Raw genomic sequence first — 24,300 nt, 5'->3', positions numbered from 1 at the left:
ATATATATATATATATGCACCAATATCATATAATAGGAGGATTCTAACGGAATTGATTCAATATTAATAGTATGTGATCATATACCTTATTTTTGATTTTCCTGCGCACCCGTTTGAGGGCTTTCTCCTCAGTTTTGGTGAGCGGTAGTTTGTTGGGGACAGGATATCCCTCAGCGATCAAAGTCCTCTTCTCTTCCTCTGTCAGCATCAAAGGGCCTGATGTTCCTTGCAGCTTCTGCATTACAACACAAGTCAGCGTTTTTCACTCTGTATATATGCGTTTAATATGTGTATATGAATTTCCATTTGGATTATATAAAATGAGCATGCTGTGTTACATGCTGAAATTGCGTTTGACTCACATGCGGGGCAGTGAGGAGAGGGGACGAGGAGATGGCTGTGGAGGTTCGGGCCTGTAGTCGGGCAGGGCTGGACGGAGGCAATGAATGTGGGCTCTGCAGGTGGCCAGGGCTTAATGGTGGCAGTGAATGTGGGCTCTGGGATCCGTCGCTGTCGCTGCCATGGCTGCTGGGAGGAGTGGGCGGCAACCGCAGATGCTCATCTGTTGGGAACAAAGAGATAATCGTGACACCTATGACTCGTTCACTCCTTGACATTCACATCTTAATAATCAGGTTTGATTCCGTACTCATGCTACACAAACACGGCAAGTTAAAATGGGCTTTTGAGCAATGCCAGGCCAAGGTGTGAAACTGAAAATCAGTCTATTCACCTGTCATCATGAAAAACCAATAAAGCCTGATCCTTTGGGAGCTTTCAGGCATTACGCACACAGCACATGCATGCACAATGCTTCTAACTGTGGTGAGTGTTGGATTGATCATGTGTTTGGTCTGGCAATGTCCCATTACATACACAGCACTGCTGTTGTTTCTGGATGAGCAGAATGAAAGGACGTCATACTGCCAGACAGACAGAGCACGCACAACACCTGCAGGTGCTATAGGTTGCTTGCCATTAGCAGATTTTCATCCAAAATGATGTGTGGTATACTGAGGGCACAGTCACACTGGTGAAACCTAGGGTTAAGTGCCTTTTCTCAGCAGCACAATTGTGGTACGGCAGGACTTAATTTAAACCTGTAATCTTAGTATTACGAGCTCAGATCCTAAAAATTGTCTAGAACCAACATCAAACATTAATGACTGTATTAAATAACAGCAAACTGTATGTTTGTAGTACATACATGTAGATCTACCTTATTAATATCATGACCATCCAGTTACTTTACCGTTCAAAAATTTGGCCTATATAAATATACAGCAAGAATAAAACATTCTTTTGCACTGCCCATTCATCAAAGAATTCTGAAAACGTGTCACTGTTTCCACAAACATATTGAGCACTAAGCAGCACAACTGTTTTTAACATAAGAAATATTTCTTAAGCACCAAATCAGCATATTAGAATGATTTCTGAAGGATCATGTGACACTGAAGACTGGAGTAATGACATAAAAATGACAACAAAAAAAAAAACTTAATTTTAAAATCAGAAAACATTTTAAATTGTAATTTCTAATCTTCAATATTTCAAAATATTGTCATTTTGCTGCATTTTTGATCAAATAAAATGCGTCCATAATGAGCATAAGTAAATAAATAAAAACTGACCACAATATGCAAACAATTCACTCTATACAACAGACTAAAATGCAATACTCAAGTTGCATCAGACTTGGTTTTCATCAATGGGCCATTCAGAAAGAGCTAAAGTTGAGATCTGAGAGATTGTCAAACACATGCAAAAGTTAAATAAAGAAACACTCACACTAAGCCTCATTTCCTCTGGAAAAGGAACACACAATTAGAGTATTTATAACCCTGAACTTACCGTAGAGCAAGGAAGCAGAATAAAAGAGGGTTAATTTGCTTTAGTTTTGCCATCTTTAAACTAGTGTGGAAGAACTGCACTGGTCATATGTGGCAACTAAGTGCTATATGTTGAGTACATTAGTTTGTTGTTGTGCATCTAAAGTAGAGGGCTACTGTGCATGCTTTTTAGCCTTGTATTTAAAGTACAGTCATGGTATAAAAGACCACAATTGCTGTGTTTTCAATGCTGGGCCCCAGCATAGGTTGCTGGAATGCTACAGTCACTAACAGGGATCTTAACTAGCTAAACCAGCAAGACTCACTTGGTCATACTGCTTCATCATAAAGACCATGCTGTTTCAGAGCAGGGCTGAAGAGAGATTTCACACCCACCTGAAGGCACACTGAGGAACTGGTTCACCTCTCTGGGCTCAGCTTTGATGGCAGGAACAGAGTTTGAGATCAGGCCTTTGGAACTCTAACAACAAAAACAAACAGCAAAACAATCATTAATGTCAGCATGACATCAAATTCCTGGTCTCACACAATTAATATGTGTATTTTTGTGTTATATATTTTAATATTTAATCAAAGTTTGCTTGCCACTAAAATGACTTTCATGTTCTCACCCTACTTTTTTTTTTTTATTCGTTAAATATCCTGTATCACTCAAAAATATGGCACATTAAGGAAGTGAAATGAAATTCTCATTCATTACAACATACAATAGATGCTTATTCACTGAAGTACTCGTGAAAGAAGCATCCTGTCTGTGTTTTCTCAATGCACGTTACAGCAATATGTGGCATAGAGACATCATTCAGCTTTATCTGCGAGCCTCTGATGATATCAGGCTGCAGTGGTCTGTAGTATTTAATGATTTTTGATGGTACTCAACTGTTAGGGTACTGGACTAAATGTGCTTCATGCTGGATGTCTGAGACAGTAAACACAGCTGAAGGCAGACTCAAACTGTTTACACTGACAGAGCAAAGGCTACCCGCCTGCTAACCACACACAGTCTGGCCAGCCACCAACCATCATGCACAAAGTGAGGTGACATGAGCCTCAGATCAGAGGGGCTGTTGTACCCTTCACTTTTCTTCATGCCTCCCTCTTATTATTTTCTGGGTCAGTGGACGGCATTCCCCACCAACTTGAACTAGTAAAGGCCTTTGTACAAAGAGACTACAATACTGTGCTGTAAAAATTGCAGAGGTGTGCTATTAGCTGGAAAGTTGTCAGGCTATATTATAACTTGCAATGCTGCATTTACTGCCACATGCAGGGTTCCTATATTATGAAAGTATCCTTATGTGTACTGTATTTAGAAACTGAACACCACCTACACTGAATCAAATGAGCAAGAGTGCTGTTGATATGCTATTGCTATTTAGTACGACAGTGCGAAGTAGAACAAAAACGTAGACTTTAAACACAACAGCATCATTAGCCATGTACTATTTTTCTGTGTTACCAGCACCCAGATATCACTGTTTATTTGTCAGCAAAAGTCTGCCAGATTATGCAAAATGCAACTTTTGGTGACAAATAAATGGGGATATCTGGGTGAGGTAACACTGAGAAATAGTACACACTATTCATTTACATATACTACCATCATTGTAACAAAACAAAGCTGGTTAAAAATCAGCAAACTTAACCTTTATTGAATCAGTTGAGTCAATGATTCAAGGACTCACTCATAAAAACAATCACTTCATAAGTTCCATAATGAATCACTGTTTTAAATAAAAATCGGTTCTGCCAATGATTCATTAAGTTGATGGGCTAGGAAGAGTATGTGAAAGAGTAGTATGTACAAATTCATAGTTTTCATAAAAAAGCAGGCAAAAAGTACCCAGATGGTCGACTGCTTCTGCAGAGATTCGAAAGTACAAATCTCAAGATGTCACAGGAGATAAGTTGTAAATGGCAGTGAAGCGACGCGACTAAGCTGTAAGTCACATGACAATGACAATTTGGGGATGTAGTAGCCTATGTCTGGGTTTCATTCATACTACACACATTAATAATACTATATATACCTTTTTTTAATAGTCCAATGTAGTACCTCCAGTGCCAGGCTGTATGTGCACTGCACAGCTTAGTCACCTGTCGCAACATACTTGTGTAATGATTTAACATGCAGAGAATCACTGAAAAATCTCTACCACTATACACCCTGCCAGCCTCAAATCCGAGGACTGGGACTGTTTTATAAAACAATACACAGATACAAATAAACTGTAAATACAGAATCTTTCAAAAGTGTCTATGAAAACATATTTCAAATAGCCAATACAATGTACCTTCCTCCTCTTCTAGTCAAGCTTCATTAAAATTAAACTACAGCAAAATCAGGTCATTTTCTGTTTTAGTTGGACCAATAACTTGGACTTCTTCAACATTCCAAGGTGGCCTCAAAAAGGATCCAAAGCACTGCCTGAGGATTATGTAATATATGCAGATCATGAATTATGGTGCTCCATTTCTTAATGCCATGTTATATATGGTTTGTGTTTATCTGGTGAGAGCTGCTCTTCCTGTGGCACACGGTCACATGAGGACATTCTCCAGTACAGCTGCACCGACAATACAGCAGAACCCAGTGGGATGTCAGAACAGCTTTACGCCATGTGTGTGTCTTGCTGCCCTTCTTAAATAAAGGACATGTGCTTACATAAACCCCATCAATCCTGAATATTATTTCATCTAGCCAAGTTATTCTTGACAGCACTTCTCACTTTTTAAATTTCAAGCGAAAAATGTTCAGTCCCTTGTTCTGTGTGTTTGCTTATTTTGATGACCGGTATCTTCACACAGCACAATCCAGCTCCCTGGAGAGGGCAGAGTTTATGGGAGCTGTTGGAAAGTCTGGCCTGAGTTAGTGTCAAGTCAAGGAGAAGAGAGCAGTTCCATGGCTCTGATGCTCAAAGAGAGTCCGGTGCCAGATCTGAGAGGCCTCAGCAGCCACAAAGAACTAATCTACTCTCAACTCAACACTGATGCTGCTGGAGCTGATTCCCATGCTTCAGCGAGTTCAACTCCTCACACACACACACACACACACACTCGTACTGCGAACATGTTCACTGGGCAGAGAAGTCGAGCAAGCTGCCAGCTGAGCAAAAGAGCACATGAAGCATGTGTGAGAATGTTTTTCATTGTCATACTAACACAATGGTCCGTCTGGTGTGCAGTGTGTGTAAGGTTCACCATCATTAGCTCACTTACATCTGTTGATATCCACTCTAGAGTAACATCTACCTGACTAATACAACAAGCATTTCACTCAAACGTCAGTTTTTAAGATTAGTTGCAGGATGACCAGATGTACCTTCTCCCCTGTGTGGTTCCTCTGTGGCGGAGGGGCAAGAGTGAGGGGGTGTGAGCAGGTGCTTGTGTTGGCCAGAGGGGGCGCTGTATCAGGGCAGTTCTCTGACATCAGGCTGGGCTCCTGCTTCACTAGAATGGCTGTTAGATTCTGACTGAACGACCACATCCCTTCAGAGTCTGAGGAAAGAAATAACAGGCTCAAACAAACAGAAAACAGAGAAAAAGTACTGACTGTAAAAGTTTTTTTAAGAAATGCTTTGGGGAATGACATATGGAATGATAATACTTAATAAATAAAGTCTCTCAAAAGACACAAGGATCACATCAAATCAATCAGATGTTAAAAAACAGGGAGAGATGCTGAATAAAGCACAAAGCACAAATTCAACAGTTGAACTTGACAGTTGATGTAAAGCGCAAAATCCTGTGGACAGTAGGCCACAGATAAGCTTATGTACTATGACACGAAAACAGCAAAACAATCAATATACTTTTTTACTGTCTATTCAGTGCTTTAGATTATCCACAGTGTATTTGAATTGTCTTCATTTTGGGTGTTTTATTTGCTTCAATTTCATTTATGTAATCTATTTAATCAGCATACCCATTAAAAATACATTTAATTCATTGACGGACAAAAAATTATTATATATTAATAAATTATTTAATTCATCACTGTGTATCAGACAATATTTAGTCATGTAATGCATCTGTGTGCTTTTAAAAAAAGAGCCTTATGGGCAAATGTGTCTTAAAATATCATGCAGGATCGTAATCAATGCGTGATATTTTCAGGAAAGTGACAAATTTCACACTCCAGACCCCATGTAGGGGGTTTCATGCAGAGGCTGTAATGCTGCAGGTGAAGAGGACAGACTCAGTTAATGACCGGAAGGGTAAAGCAAACCAGCTTTTCTTTATACTTTTAACACAAAAGCCTATGGTGTGGGAGGGGCAGGTGAGAGATTGGGGGCATGTAGGGTGGCTAGAGAACAGCTCTACATGTCTGGACGCTTCAAAGGGAAGGAAAGCACTGTGTATAGTGGGAGCCCTCGTTATCACATCGCCCTCGGTAGCATTCGTTGTGCAGGCTCCACTGCAGAATCGATAAAACATTATGCGGCCTTGTAAAAGAAGGATGGCAGGTTTTTCATGTTAGTCCTCTGTTAGGGAAGGACATCAGCAGGGGTCTGATTACAACAGGAGAGGAAAGCTCTTTAGGAGTTCTGCTGTTCGGTGGAGAGCGCTGGATTTTATACTTCATAGCTCTCAGTCTGTGGGAAACCTCTGTAAAAGTGCCTAACCCTTCAGTTCAGTACACCAGATTAGACCATAAGAGTCTGTCCTTCACCTGGGTGCACTAAAGCAAACACACTCTTATGCGTAGCCTCTATTGTGAATAAGGGATTAGTCTTTTTTACAGCTTTTTCAAACATGATTAGACCAAATGCACACTTTCTGAAGGATCTGATCGATCTGAGGGGTCTCTTAGATCTATAAGGATTCTCTCATTCTCACCGCCTGTCTCTCTATATATTAAAACAAAATGAGTTTAAGGACATCTCTGCTGAAAAGACCAGTATAAACCAACATGGGCTGGCTGGTGAACCATCATAAATTGCAAAACTTTACTTGTGAAGCAGGTCAACCAGCGAAATCTTTCTGGACAGGCTGGTTGACCTACAAAGTCTTGCTAGTTAAGAAGTACCCCTCCGAGGACGCCAACCCTGAACCATCATACAAAACGACCAAATTTTCCTATAAGTTTGATCGCAACATATAATCATTGCTGTTAATAGTGTTCACCATTTGTTTGAATACATGTCATTAACTAACTGCATGATTTTTACTGTACATTTCTGCCATATGGACATCACCTTGACATAGTCATCATTGATAAGCTACTCCTAAATGTAATGTAGAAACGTTCATTTTCTGTGAAGCTGCTCTGCAATGATTTGTATCGTGAAAAGCGCTATACAAATAATCGTGAATTTAATTTAATTGAAGTACACCATAATGCGGATCGACATCCTTTGAAAGAATGAGGTGACACACAGTACATTGTGTCATGTACTCAGACAGATAGATAAAGACAAGGCAAAAACCTGCTGTAGCTTGACTATAATTGCACATTTAAACATACTTGTCACTTTTTCTCCATGTGGTAGCTTAAATGTGGCTTAGAGCTGCTGTTAATAATATGGACAAATTTTACATGCAAAAGTCCCTCCTTATACTCCACAGAAGCTACTGGATCCTGCCCACAGGGCACTGTAAGGCTTTGATGTCTCTCAGGACAGCAGGTATCATAGTGAGGCGACTCCAGGCCGGCGGAGACGGAAAAGCGATGCTCATTAGCGGGTTTAAAGTTACTGCAGAGCAACAGGAGACAAAGTAGTGAACCAGCCAGTGCTTACTTTAACTGCCCCCTAAAGTCACTCACAGTCTTTATATGGGCAGGTTAATGGATCAGAGGGGATATCACACATTACTGAAACACCTGAACTCACTGTGGTCATCTAAACTCCCTACACTCTCAGACAAAAGCTGTGCAAAAACTGTACCTTTAGGGGTACAACATCTTGTCACTGCAGCAGTACCCTTAAAGGTGGGGTAAGCGATTTTTCAAAAACGCTTTAGAAAACTGATTCGGGCCGACTAGCAAAACAAACTTGTAGCCAATCAGCAGTAAGAAGCGTGTCTACGCATGATGTGGAGGAGAGAGAGTTCAGTGCACAGGACGGACATTAGCCGAGACGAGCGACAGAAAGATAGAGATGGCGGATAAAAAACAAAAGAGGAAAACGTCTGCGGAACAAAAGAAGGCTTAAGGCAAGAAGTAGGACCCGTGTAAATATCGGATCAGCTTTCCAGCGCTGGAGAGAACTCATGGAGCGGAAGGCCTGCGATCGGACACCGAGGTTGCTTTGTTTCTTCTCGATAGGTGAGTAAAACACCGTGTCTGTGCCGCAACAGCTAAAGTCTGTCTAGTACACTGGACCCGACAAAGCGACCGTTGAAAATCATTTGAAATTTGCGCCGCACCCAGTGTAGACCATAGATATGTATATATATATATCTATGGTGTAGACAGCATCACTGATTATAATGAGTTTCATAGTATTTTGTTGCGCCGCGCCACTCACGTCCGGTGTAGACACGGTGTAAAATTAGTTTTGCTTTGTTTCACATAACTAACCGTTGCCTGGGTTGTGTACGTATGTGTGGGGCAGAGCTATCAAAATAGGGGCGAGACCCTTTTGGGGTAGGGGCGTGTTTGTTTTGGTGATTTCAAATGTCAACATTGGCTACCAGAAATCACTTACCCCACCTTTAAAGGGACATCTTCGTTACCTATTTACCTCTAAAAGGTACATAGTAGTACCTTAAGGCAACAGATGGCAGGGTATAGATGGCTGAAATATATTCAATATTTTTGACAGCTCAATACCTCATGAGGCCTGAAAACTGTATCATTAAATTTATTGCCAGAAAGTTAATTGCTAATTCAATTTAAACTCTTATTTCCTGCTTTTTACTGTTCATTTTACATTCATTTTTGCAGCCATAACCCTAAATGTACACATTTTTCAGTAAATTCCGTTTTTTGAGCTAGAAGGCACAGAGAGAGAAAGAAACAATAGCATGAATGTGTTCAGAAAGACCTTCATTTTGGATGCTCAGGGCATTACAGGCTGGCTAAATGGATCAAGAAATCCTGCAGTACCTTCATGCTTCTTAAAGGATTTGTTGATTTAAAGCCTGACTGGAAAGAAGTCTGTGCACACACTCCTCACATATTCAGCCTAAGTTCAGGATGATGCAACTCCCCGAGCCACCCCCACCAAATTCTCCATCTGAAGCTGGAAACCAGATCCCTTTTTATTTTATGGATGTCTGCAGTTCCTTGGCCTGACCGTGGCTTGTGTGAGAAAGAGAGAGAGAGAGACAGACGGACGAACTGACAGAAAGAGTGAGCGAGTATGAGTGTTGGCTGTCTTCCTGGAATTCCCAGCTTCCAATGGTAGACTGAGTTCTTGGCTAGAGCTTTGACAAGGAACCCTGTGCTGCACGGGTGCTTCGAGAGATGAGGAGAGATGCCGAGAAAAGAAAGACTTTATAGAAAAACCAGAGCTGCTGATAGATGATGCTTTGAACTATGGCATTTATCAGGAGTGTAAAATCTTCTCCTGATAATCTAACACGGATAGCTGCTTTTCTGCATGGATGCATGACAAGCAAGAAAAGGAATGAATAGGGTATGCTGAGCTGCTTGCTAACCTGCATCATCATCTGATTTGATGGGCATGGAGGGGCTCTGTGGGGCAGAGTCCCCACTGAGAGAGTAGCTGTGTTCTGCCTGGATGTCAGGGTTTGGAGGGTCCAGATCCATATCCAACAATGGGTTCCTCTCCGCCAACAGATGATCATCAAAGAAACTGTTGAAAAGGTCATTGGAGAAATCCTCCATCTGCTCGGAGAAGTGCTGGGGGAAGAGACCACAAAGACAATATTTTTATTTAATTTAATTTTTTTATTTAAATAAAATGAATATTTTTATTCAGCAAGGACACCATACGTTTATTAAAACTGACAATTATCACTATTAGCATGATTTCTGAAGGTTCATGTGACACTGAAAACTGGAGTAGTGACTGAAAATTCAGTACTGTTGAAAATTCAGCTTTGCCATCAGAGGAATAAATTACATTTGACAATATATTACAATAGAAAATGGTTATTTTAAATTGTAAGAATATATTCACTAAATTACTATTTTACTGTATATTTGATCAAATAAATGGAGCCTTGGTGAGCATCAAAGACTTTCAAAAACATCTTACCAACTGTAAACTTTTGAATGGTAGAACAGTAATGTGTGAACAAATAATCATTTGGCTGAATTCATCCCTCTCCCTGATCACGTTATTATAAGCAAAGATCAACTCAAATAACATTGAGATACTAATTTGATATACAGCCTCTTTTCAAATGATCATTTAAATATGGTCACTGTTGAAATTCAGAGGAACTCTGATAAAACCCTTCTGTCATTTAGTTCAAGGAGTGTTTGTCTGAAAGGTGGATAAAAAAGAGAAATGCATTCTTCTATGCATGAGTGCATTTATAATGTATGTCGTCATGTTGCGAATGGAAAGACGTGTGTGTGCGTCTCTGCAGTGGGGGCATGCGAATATGTGTTTGGTGAGCAAGGGTGTGGAAAAAGGTGTGAGAGGACCTGATCGTGTTTACATCCTGGTGAACGGTGACAGGTGTGGGAATGACACACCTGTAGCGCAGTGAGCATATAAACCAGCCGCTATGCACATATCGCAGATATGTACACGTGCACACATCCACACTCCCAGCACCTGGATGAGTTCCCACACAAACCCCTAGCCACTGCGACACTTCTATGAAGAGGGGACCGGGAAAGCTGTGCTGTTATGAATGTTTACTCTGGCTGTCCCTAGTTGACCAAACAGAGCTTCCAAAACAATGAACCTGAATTGAGAATTAGGGGAGAACGGAGTATTGTAGCTCATGGTATCTGGTCAAACTTGCTGCTCACCAAATGGATGCATAAGCAGAGGAGCAGGAAACAAACCCTGCAATGGCAGTTATCCGTATTGCTTGACGAATGACATCCTGGGAACACCCTGATGATAAAGTTCATGAAATGACGCAGCTGTCCTGCCGTCAGTGCCGGCTAATCACCACGGCTGAGCATGACAATATAAACAGTCCCACCCTAAAGCTTTGAGGTTCGTTAAATGTTCCTGCTCCTGGATGTGTGGGGCGGATATGTTTACAGACTTGATTAATACGAAGGTGGTGAAGGTGCTATTTCGTAACTCTGAGCTGCATATGCTAGCAGGCTGTGTGTGTGTGTTTTAATTTGCTAAGTAGTTTTGTCAAGTAATCCATTAGCCTAGTGCAAAATGCAAATATAAAGGATCCCTATTACACATGAGCTTCGATGGAAACCTGTATTCACGTGTGCAACTTCCCTGTCTGTGTGGTCCTGTGTACATCTGTTATCAGAGCAGACAGTCAGAACGCTTCTCCAATCGGTTTTATCTCTCTGTAGAGCTCGTTCCTGTTTTGACAAGTGTCAGTTAAGAGTTTCTTATGTTGTGTCTGTCTGGTTTTCAGTTGACCTTGCAGGGGCCAATGGTAATGATGCAATGCTGGGGTGCTGATGCAAGAGTCTTGAAATTCCACATCTGGAAGGCTCCTCAGAGGAAGAATACCAGAAGAACTGGAAAAGTGTGTCTCTATCATTAGGGTCAAATTTGAGGAGAAATGAAAACAAGTCATATCTCAGGCTTAACCCTTTTTAAAAAGTAGAATAGTGACATTTAGATGATTTTTCTCACATTAAAATGCAGACGGAAGGAACGTTACTTTGAGGACTAAAAAAAAACACATTTGCTGTTGAAAGTTGCATTGGTGGTCAAAACCTGTCAACTGACATTGCAACATAGATCAGTGATCATGTATTCAAGCAGCCTTATTGGATCAGACACTCCTATCCATCAACAGACCTATCAGACCCTTAACACGTATGCCATACACTTCAAGTGAACTAAAAGCACAGTACACTGTGCATTTATGTTGACATTTCACAATTATAACTGCAGCTGGGGCTTTTGAGCTAACTTCCCTGACATCCGTGTCTTAGTTATGTGCAATAAAACACACAGAATGATTTTATCTATGTTGTATTGAGTACAATAAGGAAGAGAGAGTCATATTTCTGCATTTTATAATTAGAAGAAGTCCTCCTTTCTATGCTATATATATATATATTCTTAATATTCTTTTTCAGCTTAGTCAATACTGTCATTTAAAATATTTCTCGTTTGTCACTTGGGCGCTCTTTATAAATTGTTAAAAAATGGACCACAGCTGCAGCAGTGCAGAGCATGTGTGCACAGGCTGAGCAATGCCCTATTTTTCCATCTGATCCATTTTCTTGAAGTAACGTTTAGGTCATGTCCGGGTCTAAGCGGGCTAGTAAACTGCACAGCTGCTTGACTCATCGCATTCCATTCCCTTATTCCAGACCTCCAGCTGCACTCTAGCCAATCAGAGCTCAGTATGCAAATAAGGAGAGGGGAGCTTGTCATTTTGGAGCTGGAGTGCAGGGTGCGAACGGAGCAGCTCGGTGCAGAAGAAAATAACATCTTAGTCTTTGGAAAAATAAATACGCTGATAAAAATCATTTAGCAGCAGTGGAATTGGGAATACAGCCAAACCCACAATATTTGGGAATATGTGCCTCTCGCAGAGCAAAAGAGTTTCTGAGAACAATGAGGAGATTCATTCTCAGAGTGGCAAAAAAGAGAGAGAGAAGGAGAGAGGGAGAGAAGTTCTTGAACTGAAGATGGAGTTTGAAGGTGTTTAGTGTTTACACTAGTCAACGTGTGATGCAATTAAAAATATGGTTCCCTCATGTGAGGCATGAACATCAGCTTCAGCCACAACATGATCTGATCAGTTTTATTTGTTTACATATCTAAACATTTAGATGTAACTCGTGTGCACTAGATCTGACATTTTTTGACCTAAATGTTAGGGACATTCACGTGTGAATGTGGGGTGAGGATGTATTTTTGCAGTCATATTGTCTACAAACCAGCACATCTGCACTTTAAAGCCAGTTCACATTCTCAGATTCAGATTCCAGCTGGCAGCGTTGAGAGATCAGAGATGGGTCAGGGAGGATAGTCATGATCCGTTCAGCATGCATGATGAGCCAGACGCGTGGGTGGGTGTGTGGGGGGGGGAGCCTGGCCTCTGCAGGTGTTCGCAGGTGAGGGCTGATTTAGATTACAGGCATGGCGTCAAGTTCACAGCTGCAGTCTGTGACTTTTGTAAGCTTGCCACCAGACACAGACCCACCTCTCTGGAGATCAGGTCACACAGGTTTCTCACCAAAAGGATTTCAAAGAAGCCAGTTTTTGTGTTTATAACTCAGAGACCTTTTGAATGCAGTACTGATAAGATGGAGAATGAGGTGGTAGATCCAAAGTCTGCATGTGCGGTTTTATTCTAGTCCCTGCTCCCTCACTCCCTTCTCCCTCTTTTTTCCTTTCTTTCTTTGTCATTCTTTCTTACTTCATCCTCCCATTTTAACTTTCCAAATACAACTCGCAGGCCCCTTCCCCCTCTCACTTTCCTCTGGTTTCTTAATTCCAGTTCCAGATTTTTCTTACGTTTTGCTGTCAGCAACAGAGCAAAAAACCATGCCCACAGGAGGCAGTTGGGCTTCAGCCCCACCTCCAGTCGGGAGCCACTGGGAGTTACAGACACTGCAACTTTTAGAGGAAGAGGGGAAAGGGAACGAGGACACAACTGAACTAAAGGGATATCCTAAGGAGCGAGGAATCCCCATAACCACCCTCTATATTCCGCTACTGTTGCATTTCGGGAGGGGAGGGGGTCTCCAGATGTGTTCCCCATCCCCCCCTTCAAAGGGCTCCCTGTACTCTGTAATTTTGCCAGTCTAAATTGGCTCTCTTTTAAAAGAGCCTGTGGCAACACAGCCCTGGGCAGAAGAATATCCTGTATACAGACCAAATAGCTGTGTTAGTCTAGTCTGCTCCTGTCTGACCACTGCAAGGAAAAAATTAGGCTTTGATTTTTTCCATAATAATTTTAATATATTATTAATATGACTATTGAGAGAAAATAAGTCACAACTGTGGCATATAAAGTCTCAACTACAACAAGAAAAAGTTAAACTTGTGAGAAGGTCACATTGTGAATGATAAGGTTGCAATTATGATAAATAAATTTGCAGATGTGAGATATAAATGTACAACTATGAAAAATAAAGTTGCAGATATAAGGCAATTATGAAAAATAAAGCAAAGTTTGTGAGACAGTCACATTGTGAAATATTAAATCACAAAAAAGAAAAATATTCACAATTGTGAGATATTAAGTCAACTACAAGTAACTACAAGAAATAGTCAAATTTGTCAATCATACTGTAAAATATAAATAAACAAAAAGAGAAAGTCTGAATTCTTAGATATAGTCACAACAACAAAAAATAGTCACATTTGTGAGACAGTCACAATGTGAGATATGAAGTCACAATAATGGGACACAAAGTCACAATTGTGTTAAAGTTGCAATTATGAGGAAAAATTGCAGTGCACAATTACGAAAAACAAATGCAACTGTGAGATATAAAAGTGGCAATTACGAGAAATAAAGTACAATATGTGAGAAAGATTCAGATTGTGAAATACAATTGCAAAAATGAGAAATAGTCACAATTGTGAGAAGTCACAACTACAAGAAAGTCTATTGTGAATTATAGTCACAATGATTATATATAAATTCCCAACTACAAGAAATAGTCAAATATGTGAAAATCACATTGTGAAATATAAAGTCACGATGTGAAAGTCACATTGTGAGACAAGAAATGTGTCACAATTATGAGAAAGTCACAATTGAAAAATATGAAGTTGCGGTTATGACAAATGAAACTAGTTATGCCATATAAAGTTGCAATTAGGAAAAATAAAATTACAATTACATTTTAATTTTTACTCTGAGGTAGAAACATGCTTCATTATAGTTTTGATAGGAATTAAATATATTATCAATTGCAGCTATAATAAAATACATTAACTCTGATTAGCATCTCTGTTACAGTGCATATTCAAAACTGTTCCCTGGAATTAAAAGTCATTATGTAATTAACATAAGCAGCTGGGTCTTTAATCCTCAGTAGAGAGGGAGCCTGGAAAAACAATGCTGGATATGTTAGGGAGTTAGGGACCTCATGGTAAGCTGACGACATGTTCCTGCAAACACTGACACCCACCTGACATGTTTATTCAGAGCCTGAGGGGTGAGACAGAGCTAAGAGTGGGTATTCATATGTCTCTGCAGGGCTCACTGGCTTAGAATGGGGCTAAGAATATGTCTTCCACATGTGAAGAATAAGTTATACATGCTCTAACGCAAAGGTTAGGAGTCAAAACACATACTGGGCACAACCCAAGAGTGCAGATGCGGTTTAAAAAGTTATGGAAACTCTTGCTTGTCTAACCCCAAAGGCTCTGTACCTTTATAACGTAATATGTTCCAGCTAAGACTTTCTTTTTTTATCAAGTTTTTGGCTTTAATTCAGGCCAACATCTGAGTCGCAAAATAACACTCTGATAGGATTTGACCAAAGTTAGATGAGTGTGCTAGATATAAATCAGACATTATCCTGACTTGCTTCCTACCACTGCTGGTCATTTTCTCAATGAAAGTAAAGACAGACACACACTAAACTGGATGTCTTTTCCATCATGATGCCAGTTTGCAGTTTGCTTCAACTGAGATAGGAATCTCTTTGGAGGTTAAATCTAGTTCACTTCAGGGGGTCACTGAACAGAGCAGTTGACTGACATCTCTATGACATCCACAGTTCTGTTCACTGCAGTCCCTCAGGACAAAGACACAGACAATGAAAGATAGAGTGCCTGGAGAGCAGGAGGAGTTCTGGCATGTCAAGGAAGTCCTGCTAAAGCATTAGCTGAGGAGAGGAATGAAGAAAAATTAATCTGGGGTATTTTAGCACTTCAAAGTTCATAATGTCAAGTTAAATGACACCTGACTGTTCTCCAACCACAGGCACACAATTATAACACTAAGCACTAAAATATGTCTATTGTGGATTTTCAGCCCTTTTCAGGTCAAGGACCCCTTGTTGAATGCATGGACAGACCTGGAACCCCCGTTACATGTTGTCTAAAATTAGATGGGAATATTTGTGTTAAAATGCAAAAGTACACTCTAATTTGTTACGGTAATTACATTGTAGAGTCAGTAAACTTATTGATGTACAGGGTCATATGCTTTTTCCTTAATAAATGTTATTCTGTGAGTTACAATGAAATATTTATGAGAAACTTTACCTTATTAGCTTTGAACTTTGAACTTAATACTGCATAATTAATTTTCTCACAAGAGATCAAAGTGGAGACTGAGATACTAATTAGGGTTTGTTTTATTTGTTTATATTTAAATTAAATAAATACATGAAATATATTTAGATGTCTTTCACAATAACAGAGTAGGCGCCGGGGTGAAAACAGTCAGCGCCCACTATTATCAATGAACAATTGCTTGTCTATAAGGTATTTTACAAATGTTTCAAAGCTATTCAAAGCATCTAGCAATTTGAAAAAAAAATATGAAAGGATCTGGTCTGACAGGACCAAAGCTAACACACCCTCAAGCCTCTACACACTAACTGCTGATTTAGTTATTTTGTGCGTTTGTGAATGTGTGCTCACATAAGAACATACCTCAATGAGCTCTCTATTCTCTCTATTTATGTCCATCATGTGAGCAGATTTAAAACCCAAGCCAAAGGTTTGACAACAGCAGCCATACTTAACCTTTACTGAGGAATACAATCCTGCGTAATGACAAAATTGACCGTCATACATTGTCCTGTGCAGAACAGATAAGGGATGTGATTGAAAACTAAGCGTGAGAATTACAGAGTGGTTGAATTTAGATCAGGTGATGGATACATTCACACAGACTGGGAAAAACTGGCTGATTAAAAGCTTTAACCTTTATTTCGGTAGCAGTCTAAGAGATGTGGGTTCAATCATGTGGCTGCTATGATGAATCAAACTCCATGATCATAGAGTTGAACGTCTGTGGCCTCTATTACTGAATCACACCCAGAGAGTGTCATAATTTCTTCATTCTGTACCGTCATCTTAATTGTAGCTCACAGATGTTGAGAGTTAAGATGAGAGTAACAGTTAGAGCTGTATCACTACTATCTTTATCGTTGGCCCAGTCATTCTGAAGATTATGCAACCTCTCTTCTTACTTTCTTTCTCTTTCTTTTTCTCTATTTCTCTTTTTTTATGTGGACAGGTTCCATCAGAAGCATCCAGTATATCTGAGAGAAAATTCTGGAGGAATGTGCTGCCTTTCTTCCACTCCTCCCCTCCAGATGCTCCTCACCTCCCCCTACTCCAAACCCTCAACATTCAGGCTCAGAGTGTACTAGATGAAACAGCAAAGCAGAAACAGCCTTTAGGACGGGTGGGACCTGCCAAACCTGTAGATATCATCTCCAGTCTTCTTCTTTAGTGTTTAGACACGCTACATGCTTCTAAGGAATGGTCTTGCATCTGACTCATCTTCTTCACTTTAGAATAGATCGAGGAAAAGCATCCGACCACCCTTGATATTCAGGTTTCTGTTTTTTCCTCACATGTGGGAAGTGACTGAACAGATAAAAGATGTTAGACTGGTAGATGACTTTGTACCATCATGCAACAAATGACCTTTTAGAATTTTTTGCATACATTTCACTGACAATATCGTAGTATGACGTCCTCTGCATCACTGATTAAGCAACGCAAACAGTCAAAATGTTGGTATAATGCATAAATGAGAGAGAGGAATTTCATTGAATTTATATTACTGCATATTTCTGTAGCTTATCGCAGATATTGCTTTGTGTGAGCTGAGATCAAATGCCATTCATATAATCAGCAGATGCACGTTAATTGTTTTTTGTAAGACTCTTATTTCTATATTAATAAATGTCTTCTCTTTATTAGTGCGAAAGAGACAGATCACAGTATCCTGTTTATGAGATTAACACGGTGAATCTCTTTCACCAAAGCCATTCTCAGTTTAGGAAATTGGGCAAAAAATAGCAGTATAAAAACAACAATATAAATCCAAAGAAAGAGACAGAATCACAACAACAGCTCCCTTTGTATAAAGGATGCACTAAAGAAATACAGCAGATATATAATATAAAGTCATTTAAATAAGCCTGAGGTTTTTCTGCGCTGTTGTGGTTCACAGATCCTCTCTGTGATCTTAGCTTTAACACACAGTAGAGTGAGACACGCTGATTTCCACCCTTTAGCGCAAGCCATGCAATTACGCTAAAGTCGTGATTTAAGCGGCCAGACGGGCACACACATACGTTCTTCTATCACTGTAGGGACTTTCCATTGCCTTCTATAGTTTTTATTCTGAGATAGTAATATTTTTATGATACTTTTATGGTACTCAGTTGTGCTTTTTGAAATCTGAAAGCTTCAGACCCCATTCAATGCACTGTTAGAATGTCATTCTGATTTGCAGTGACATAAAGCTAGGTAAATGATGGCTAAACTATCAAGCTGTTTTCCTTACGTACATGATTTCAGGTGTTACTGTCTTTGGTCCCCCACACACATACACAAATTCATACTGTGGAGGAATTTCAGATTATAAATATATCTCAATTCAACAGTGCTGGAGGGACCCACTAACATTTATAAATATAATGGCAGAATGAATGAACAAAAACACACAGGAGGTCAGAAACCAGTGTGTGTGTAACCCAGGAGCAGCTTCCTCTCCGAGGGCACAAGGCAGTCATTCACTGAGCCTTCAAGGGCCAGTGTCTCTCTCACACACATACAAACACACACACACACACACACACACACACACGCACACGCACACACATGCCAAGGGGTAGAATGGGGGACTATGGAGGGTCTGAAGTGGTCTTTCACAGACATCCATTCACACACCCACACAGAAGCATAGTGGCATGCATACGCTCATGCACACATACACAGACAGCTATCAGGAGCCACGAATGAGCCTCCTTCACTCACAAGCCTCTCTCTCTTTTCTCTATCATCACTCTCCCCTTAGTCAGGTCCTTACAGAGCAAACTGGAGCACAGCTGTTACTCAATGAGGGACATCTGGATTGAATACTACCCGTTAAATGCCCTCAACAACCAACAGACCAGCAGGGGGAAAAAAAAAAACAGACAGGCGCTAAAGCAAAATCTTCATAAGAAACACTAACACTCTAAGCCTTATATGACAAGACAGGTTTTCATTAGAGATCCACAGCCAGACAGTGACTAAAATTATATGTCTATCTAGTTGATGAAGTTTTTTTTACTTCATCATCAAGGTTGTAAGTTCAATTTATATATATGTATAAGGGAAAGTGTATATTTTGGGTACTGTAAAAAGCCACCATTCCTTAAAAGTTTTTCACCAACTTTAATTAATTACACAAGTTAATTTTATAAGGTCTTCCAGTGTGCTCAATGTATTTTTACACGTCTCAAAAATTTTAGTCTCTCAATTAATATGAGGACTCAAAATGCATATATAATCATAAATATATAATCAAATAAGAATGTGAAAATAATATTTAAATGGATAGTTCACACACAAAAAAAAACAATAATCAAAAACCTTTTTTTTTGTCCATACAATGGAAGTCAAGTGTCACCAAAATTGTTTAATTACAAACATTCTTCAAAATATCCTCTTTTGTGTTCTGCAGAAGAATATCAGTCATACAGGATTGGAATGACATGAAGGTGAGTAAATTATGAGAGAATTTCCCTTAAAAATACTTTTAGATGAATTATATAATGTCAAATCACAGGACATACAGTACCTCTGTTTATCTATCTGACCACTGCATCTACATTAAGGAGGTATGATATATTATATAGTTTATCATTTATAGTTTATCAACCGACTTTGTATTGTAGAAAACAGCATTTAGGCTCAGGTAGCTCATAAGAGGCTACAGAATACATCTCCTGTCTGTCCACCCACACAGTCAAGATGATGCTGCAGCTTCCCTGTTAAAATAAAGGTCAAAACTGTTCCATCTCATCTGAGCCTCATAATATTGACATTTGTGATGACTCTTTCTGTCTCTTTCTGTCTCTCTGGGAAAGGATTAAAAGAACCTCAGCATGAATGTGTGTCAGTCAGAAGCATTAGCCATATAGGAGTGTCTGAATCACTGCGGAAACATCAAAAGTGTCCTGGGCTTCAAATGGATCATATGCAAGTGAAATGCATTAACTACCAAAACATTAATTTCCTACTGACCTAATTATTCAAAAATGAAAATAAAGTCTTCATTTACCCACTCTCATCGCTCCAAACCAGTATGACTTTCTTTCTTCCGTGGAACACTTTAGGAATAATGCACTGGTCACTCTTTTTCATGAACTGAATGGAGATCAGATTAGTCTTTGAGACCACTTTTATAATACTTTTTTCCCCCACACATTTTGACTTTGGAGCTTGACCGCTCCAGTCATCATTCACTTTCAATATATTAAATATTTTCAAAACAATTCACTTTTAGATTTACATGTAAAATAAAAGTCTGGTTTGGAACGTCATGATGGAGTAAAATTTTTTGGATTAACTATTCTTTCTGATGTCTTCACATACTGGATGTCACAGATTTGTTGTGCAGTTTGTTTGCCCCAAGTTAACTCATATACACCTTTTATCTCACAGTAATATAGCATTGACTTAACTGCAAATATCATCTAAGATGAGGTCGTTTTTTGTTTTTCGTTGGCATGGTTTGATCATAATTTCTGAATCAACAACAAACACAACGTGAATTGGTTCTCCACTAAATTAGTTTTCTTGCTCTCCTAATTTCTGTGCCAGGTAAACTCATCAATTGTGTATCTGGCCTCCAAAGAGAAAGCAAACATACTGCAAAGTCCAATAACCTGAGCATCTTACTTCACCGGTTGTGGCCGGACACGAGAAACAGGATGAAGCGATCAGTGGGCGTGGTTTGGAATTGTTGTATGGGCATGATTTGGTTAAACAGGATGATACGGCGTGTGGGCATGGTTTGAATAAATAACATATTAACGAAGACCCCCCCCCCATAACAAAACGATCTCTAACTTTATAAGAAAATATGATATAGGCTAAATGTCAAAATATGAGTACAGGAAAAAATTATTATAAAATTATTAAGACATTCATAACTTAAGACAGATTCTGCATATTTTCCCTCTCTGCTACTGTTCATAATGATGGAAGATGCGGAGGTTTGACGTACCACATTGGATAAGAAATCGCTCTCATTCAGATCCTCTAGGTCCAACAGGTTGGAATTGGGAAAAAGTTTGTCCGAAGCGAAGTTGTCCAATATGGTGTCCATATCGGCTGTGAGTTAAAAAAAAAAAAAGGCTTGGAAAGCAATAACAATATCTCAAAGGTGAGATAGGTTGCAAAATTGTTGAAATTCAATTCAAAAATCGCAACCAGCAATATGTGTGGCTTAAGCGACGTGCGCTCGTCTGCACTGTCAAGTCGCCTTCATCCACTGAGCGTCTATAGTCTGCCCATTTACACTTCTCTGGAAGTGTCGGATAAATTGGACGTGATTAAACCGGAGTGGCCATGCGTGTTTCTTCCAAATCTGTATCATTCATCTGCGTTGAGTCTCTAAGGGGTAACTAGACTGATACATATTTAATATTGTCCCCGCCCTACTCTCGCTCTTTGCGCCCAATGGTAACACCCACCTTTCACTTCATTTAAAGCGACAGCGCATTGATTGCTGAACACTTCAGCGGCAGCCATTGACGCACTGAAAGACTGAATTCATTACAGTATACAGCCTTGGCTGTCTATTACGCAAATCTAAATTCCACTTTTAAAACTAATAGTACAATGTTTTCACGATCACAAAACACCTAAAAATCCTTACTGATGAAACAGAGACCCATTTAGTCATGTTGAATTCATGCAAGACCCTTTAAATGGAGGAGATCAAAATGGATCTCAAATATGCTCCCAAGTTGATTACAAAGGGCAAAAATGTGAATTTGAATTTACAATGCAAGGGGACACATGTAAATAGATCTAATAACGTCATAGGTTTTGATGTATTTGTTAAATTCTTTACTCCACAGTAAAAATAAATTTGCACTGACAATAACAAATGTGAACTGGCCTTAATGATCTCATCTTTATGTCATACACAACTAAAGATGACATTTAGGTGCTGACAGTAAAACCAAATCTTATAATAACAGATAAATAGGTATAAATAAATATGTGATAATGATGTTGGAGGAGTGCTATAAGACCCCACATAGAGAGTGTGATGTCTTCTATTGTCTTCTGGATTATAAAGTACAGAGGGGTTGTTTGTGAATTTTGAACCATTAAAGGCAGTGGACCAGACATCGATTTAACCTTTAAAGCATGCATTCTTCACACTACCTATTTTTCAACATTTTGAATGACAAATTATCTCTGTCTGACTGGATAACTGTCCGGTTATGTAATTGCAATAAATCAATTCACTATAGGGGGATAAGACACACACATGAGTGGAAGATGATGAAGATGATTCAGTGTCTGATTACATAGATTGATTCCACTGGATCATTTCACTAATTTGGCTCCTTGCTCTCCTCTTTCAGATTATTTGCTCTTGTCTATGGAGTGCTAAGAGTCTGTTCAAGTGATGAGAAATCATTTCAGATCAAGTGTGCTGGGTTCACAAGAGTTTTTATGGATGAAACCTAATACTCAGAAATTCTTTCCTCATTGGCAGTTTTCTCACCAGTAACTTTACCTCAGGTACTGTTACAGCTCTCTTTCCTGCTTTTTCTCTGTGTTTCTCTTTCATTCAAGGTGCCCTAGTTGTATAGAAACCTGCTCTTTAATAATGGGATTTCTATTTGCAGTGAAAGGTGTCATTTTTCAATTCACATCCTACCTTCTACACATTACATATGATTACAAAGTGATTTTGTGTTATGTAATTCCAAGCAGAGTCCAGTTGTTTTTCAGACAAGTGAATGTGGACATATCTATACCTATGATAGGATTCTCTCAGCAAGTCTCTAGTTTACAGGTTTCCCTTACCTGGGATTGTACCAGTGTCAGTCCAACCATAATATTAGGGGTTGTAGCAGTGGCGTCGCTAGGAATTCTGGGCCCACTGCACTGATTTTTGGGGTTGGGGGGGACATCGTTATGGGCCCCTGTCAACCTCTGGGCCCTATGCACTCTGTCTCCCTTTTCCCCCCACTACCGACGCCCCTGGGTTGTATTATCAAAATGCATATATTAATACGTTAGAAATCAGCTAATTAATAAATCTATTAAAAGGTCATTTAATTTAGAAAGTAATAATATAAACACAAGAGTCATCAAACAATGTGATGAGACCAACAGACATTAATGTTACTGATGCTGATGATCAGTCAGAATCTTGGTCTATGTGTGACTAACATCCTGACGGATACCAAACACACAACAATACTGTCCCATAGTATGTGATCACTGACCAATATCCTACCACACTGTGGAAATGGGGTAGTCCTCTAAAATGTGCATGTGATGCAGGTGAAGCAGTGATATTTTGAGCTAAATTGCATCCCTCCTTATTTCCACAGATTAAGACTCTCTCTGACGTCAAACAGCCTGTAAACACTGGAGAGCTCTCTCTCTCTTTGTAGTTGTCGTGGTAACCCTCACACCTGGTCAGCTCTCCTGTCCGTACGGTTTTTATAGTCATGTGAAGCTTCCGTCCTCCCCCTGCGCAATAAACACACACACACACACATCTCATAAACAGTATGTGGAACGTGACATGCTGGAAAAACACCATAAAGTAAAGCAACCATGAGGTTTCACTTTATTTACTGCCTTGTGTCTCCACATGGTCTGCAAATTCCAACCCCCCATCCTCATCCCCACACATGCCTCCCCGATCAGCAGCTTTTCAGTTATGCTGTGATGTTCGCTGTATACAATACTGTTAAATATACTATTACTTTCCCAAAAGTGTCATACAAACCAGCTCAAATTACAATTCTAGGGAAACCACTAAAATTACATCACGGTATCAGAGAGTAAAATGACCTTTTAGGTTAAATACGATGACAATTGTGAAATCCCTTTGTGTTTAACTAAAGGTTTGAATAGAATATCTCACTTTTTAAAAGGGTCATATGATGCGATTAAAATTTTTCCTTTCTCTTTGGAGTGTTACAAGCTGTTGGTGCATAAAGAAGATCTGTAACATTGCAAAGACTAAAGTCTCAAATCCAAAGAGATATTCTTTATAAAAGTTAAGAGTTAACCACGCCTACCTAAAACGCCTTGTTCTAACACGCCCCCACATATCTACGTCACTATGTGGGAAGTCACTATTTGCATAACGCTGCCCAAATGTTCACGCAAAGAAAGAAGGCGTAACTTTTATTCTCACTGTAGTATTGTTGCCGCTGCCGCCATGTCGTGGAAAC

The 24,300-nt window shown here is 39.5% G+C and overlaps 1 protein-coding gene across 1 annotated transcript in view; it reads right to left on the bottom strand.

The window, feature by feature from the left end:
* LOC107742577 (cyclic AMP-responsive element-binding protein 3-like protein 1) overlaps nucleotides 1–21,379 on the bottom strand; it is a 27,152-nt gene extending 5,773 nt beyond the window's left edge. Inside the window, exons 1-6 of the mRNA XM_016555615.1 lie at nucleotides 21,090–21,379; nucleotides 9,459–9,663; nucleotides 5,176–5,351; nucleotides 2,229–2,313; nucleotides 363–562; nucleotides 86–235 (exon numbers count right to left, since the gene is read on the bottom strand). Coding sequence (XP_016411101.1) covers nucleotides 86–235; nucleotides 363–562; nucleotides 2,229–2,313; nucleotides 5,176–5,351; nucleotides 9,459–9,663; nucleotides 21,090–21,191 — 918 coding nt within the window. The 5' untranslated portion in view covers nucleotides 21,192–21,379. The remainder of the gene's footprint in view (nucleotides 1–85; nucleotides 236–362; nucleotides 563–2,228; nucleotides 2,314–5,175; nucleotides 5,352–9,458; nucleotides 9,664–21,089) is intronic.
* Nucleotides 21,380–24,300: the final 2,921 nt, after the last annotated feature.

Source organism: Sinocyclocheilus rhinocerous, unplaced genomic scaffold (genome assembly GCF_001515625.1).
Source record: "Sinocyclocheilus rhinocerous isolate Xijiao unplaced genomic scaffold, SAMN03320098_v1.1 scaffold587, whole genome shotgun sequence".
NCBI classification, from domain to species: Eukaryota; Metazoa; Chordata; class Actinopteri; order Cypriniformes; family Cyprinidae; genus Sinocyclocheilus; species Sinocyclocheilus rhinocerous.
Note: the sequence above shows the minus strand (reverse complement) of the source record. Positions and strands in the feature narration are given on the sequence as shown.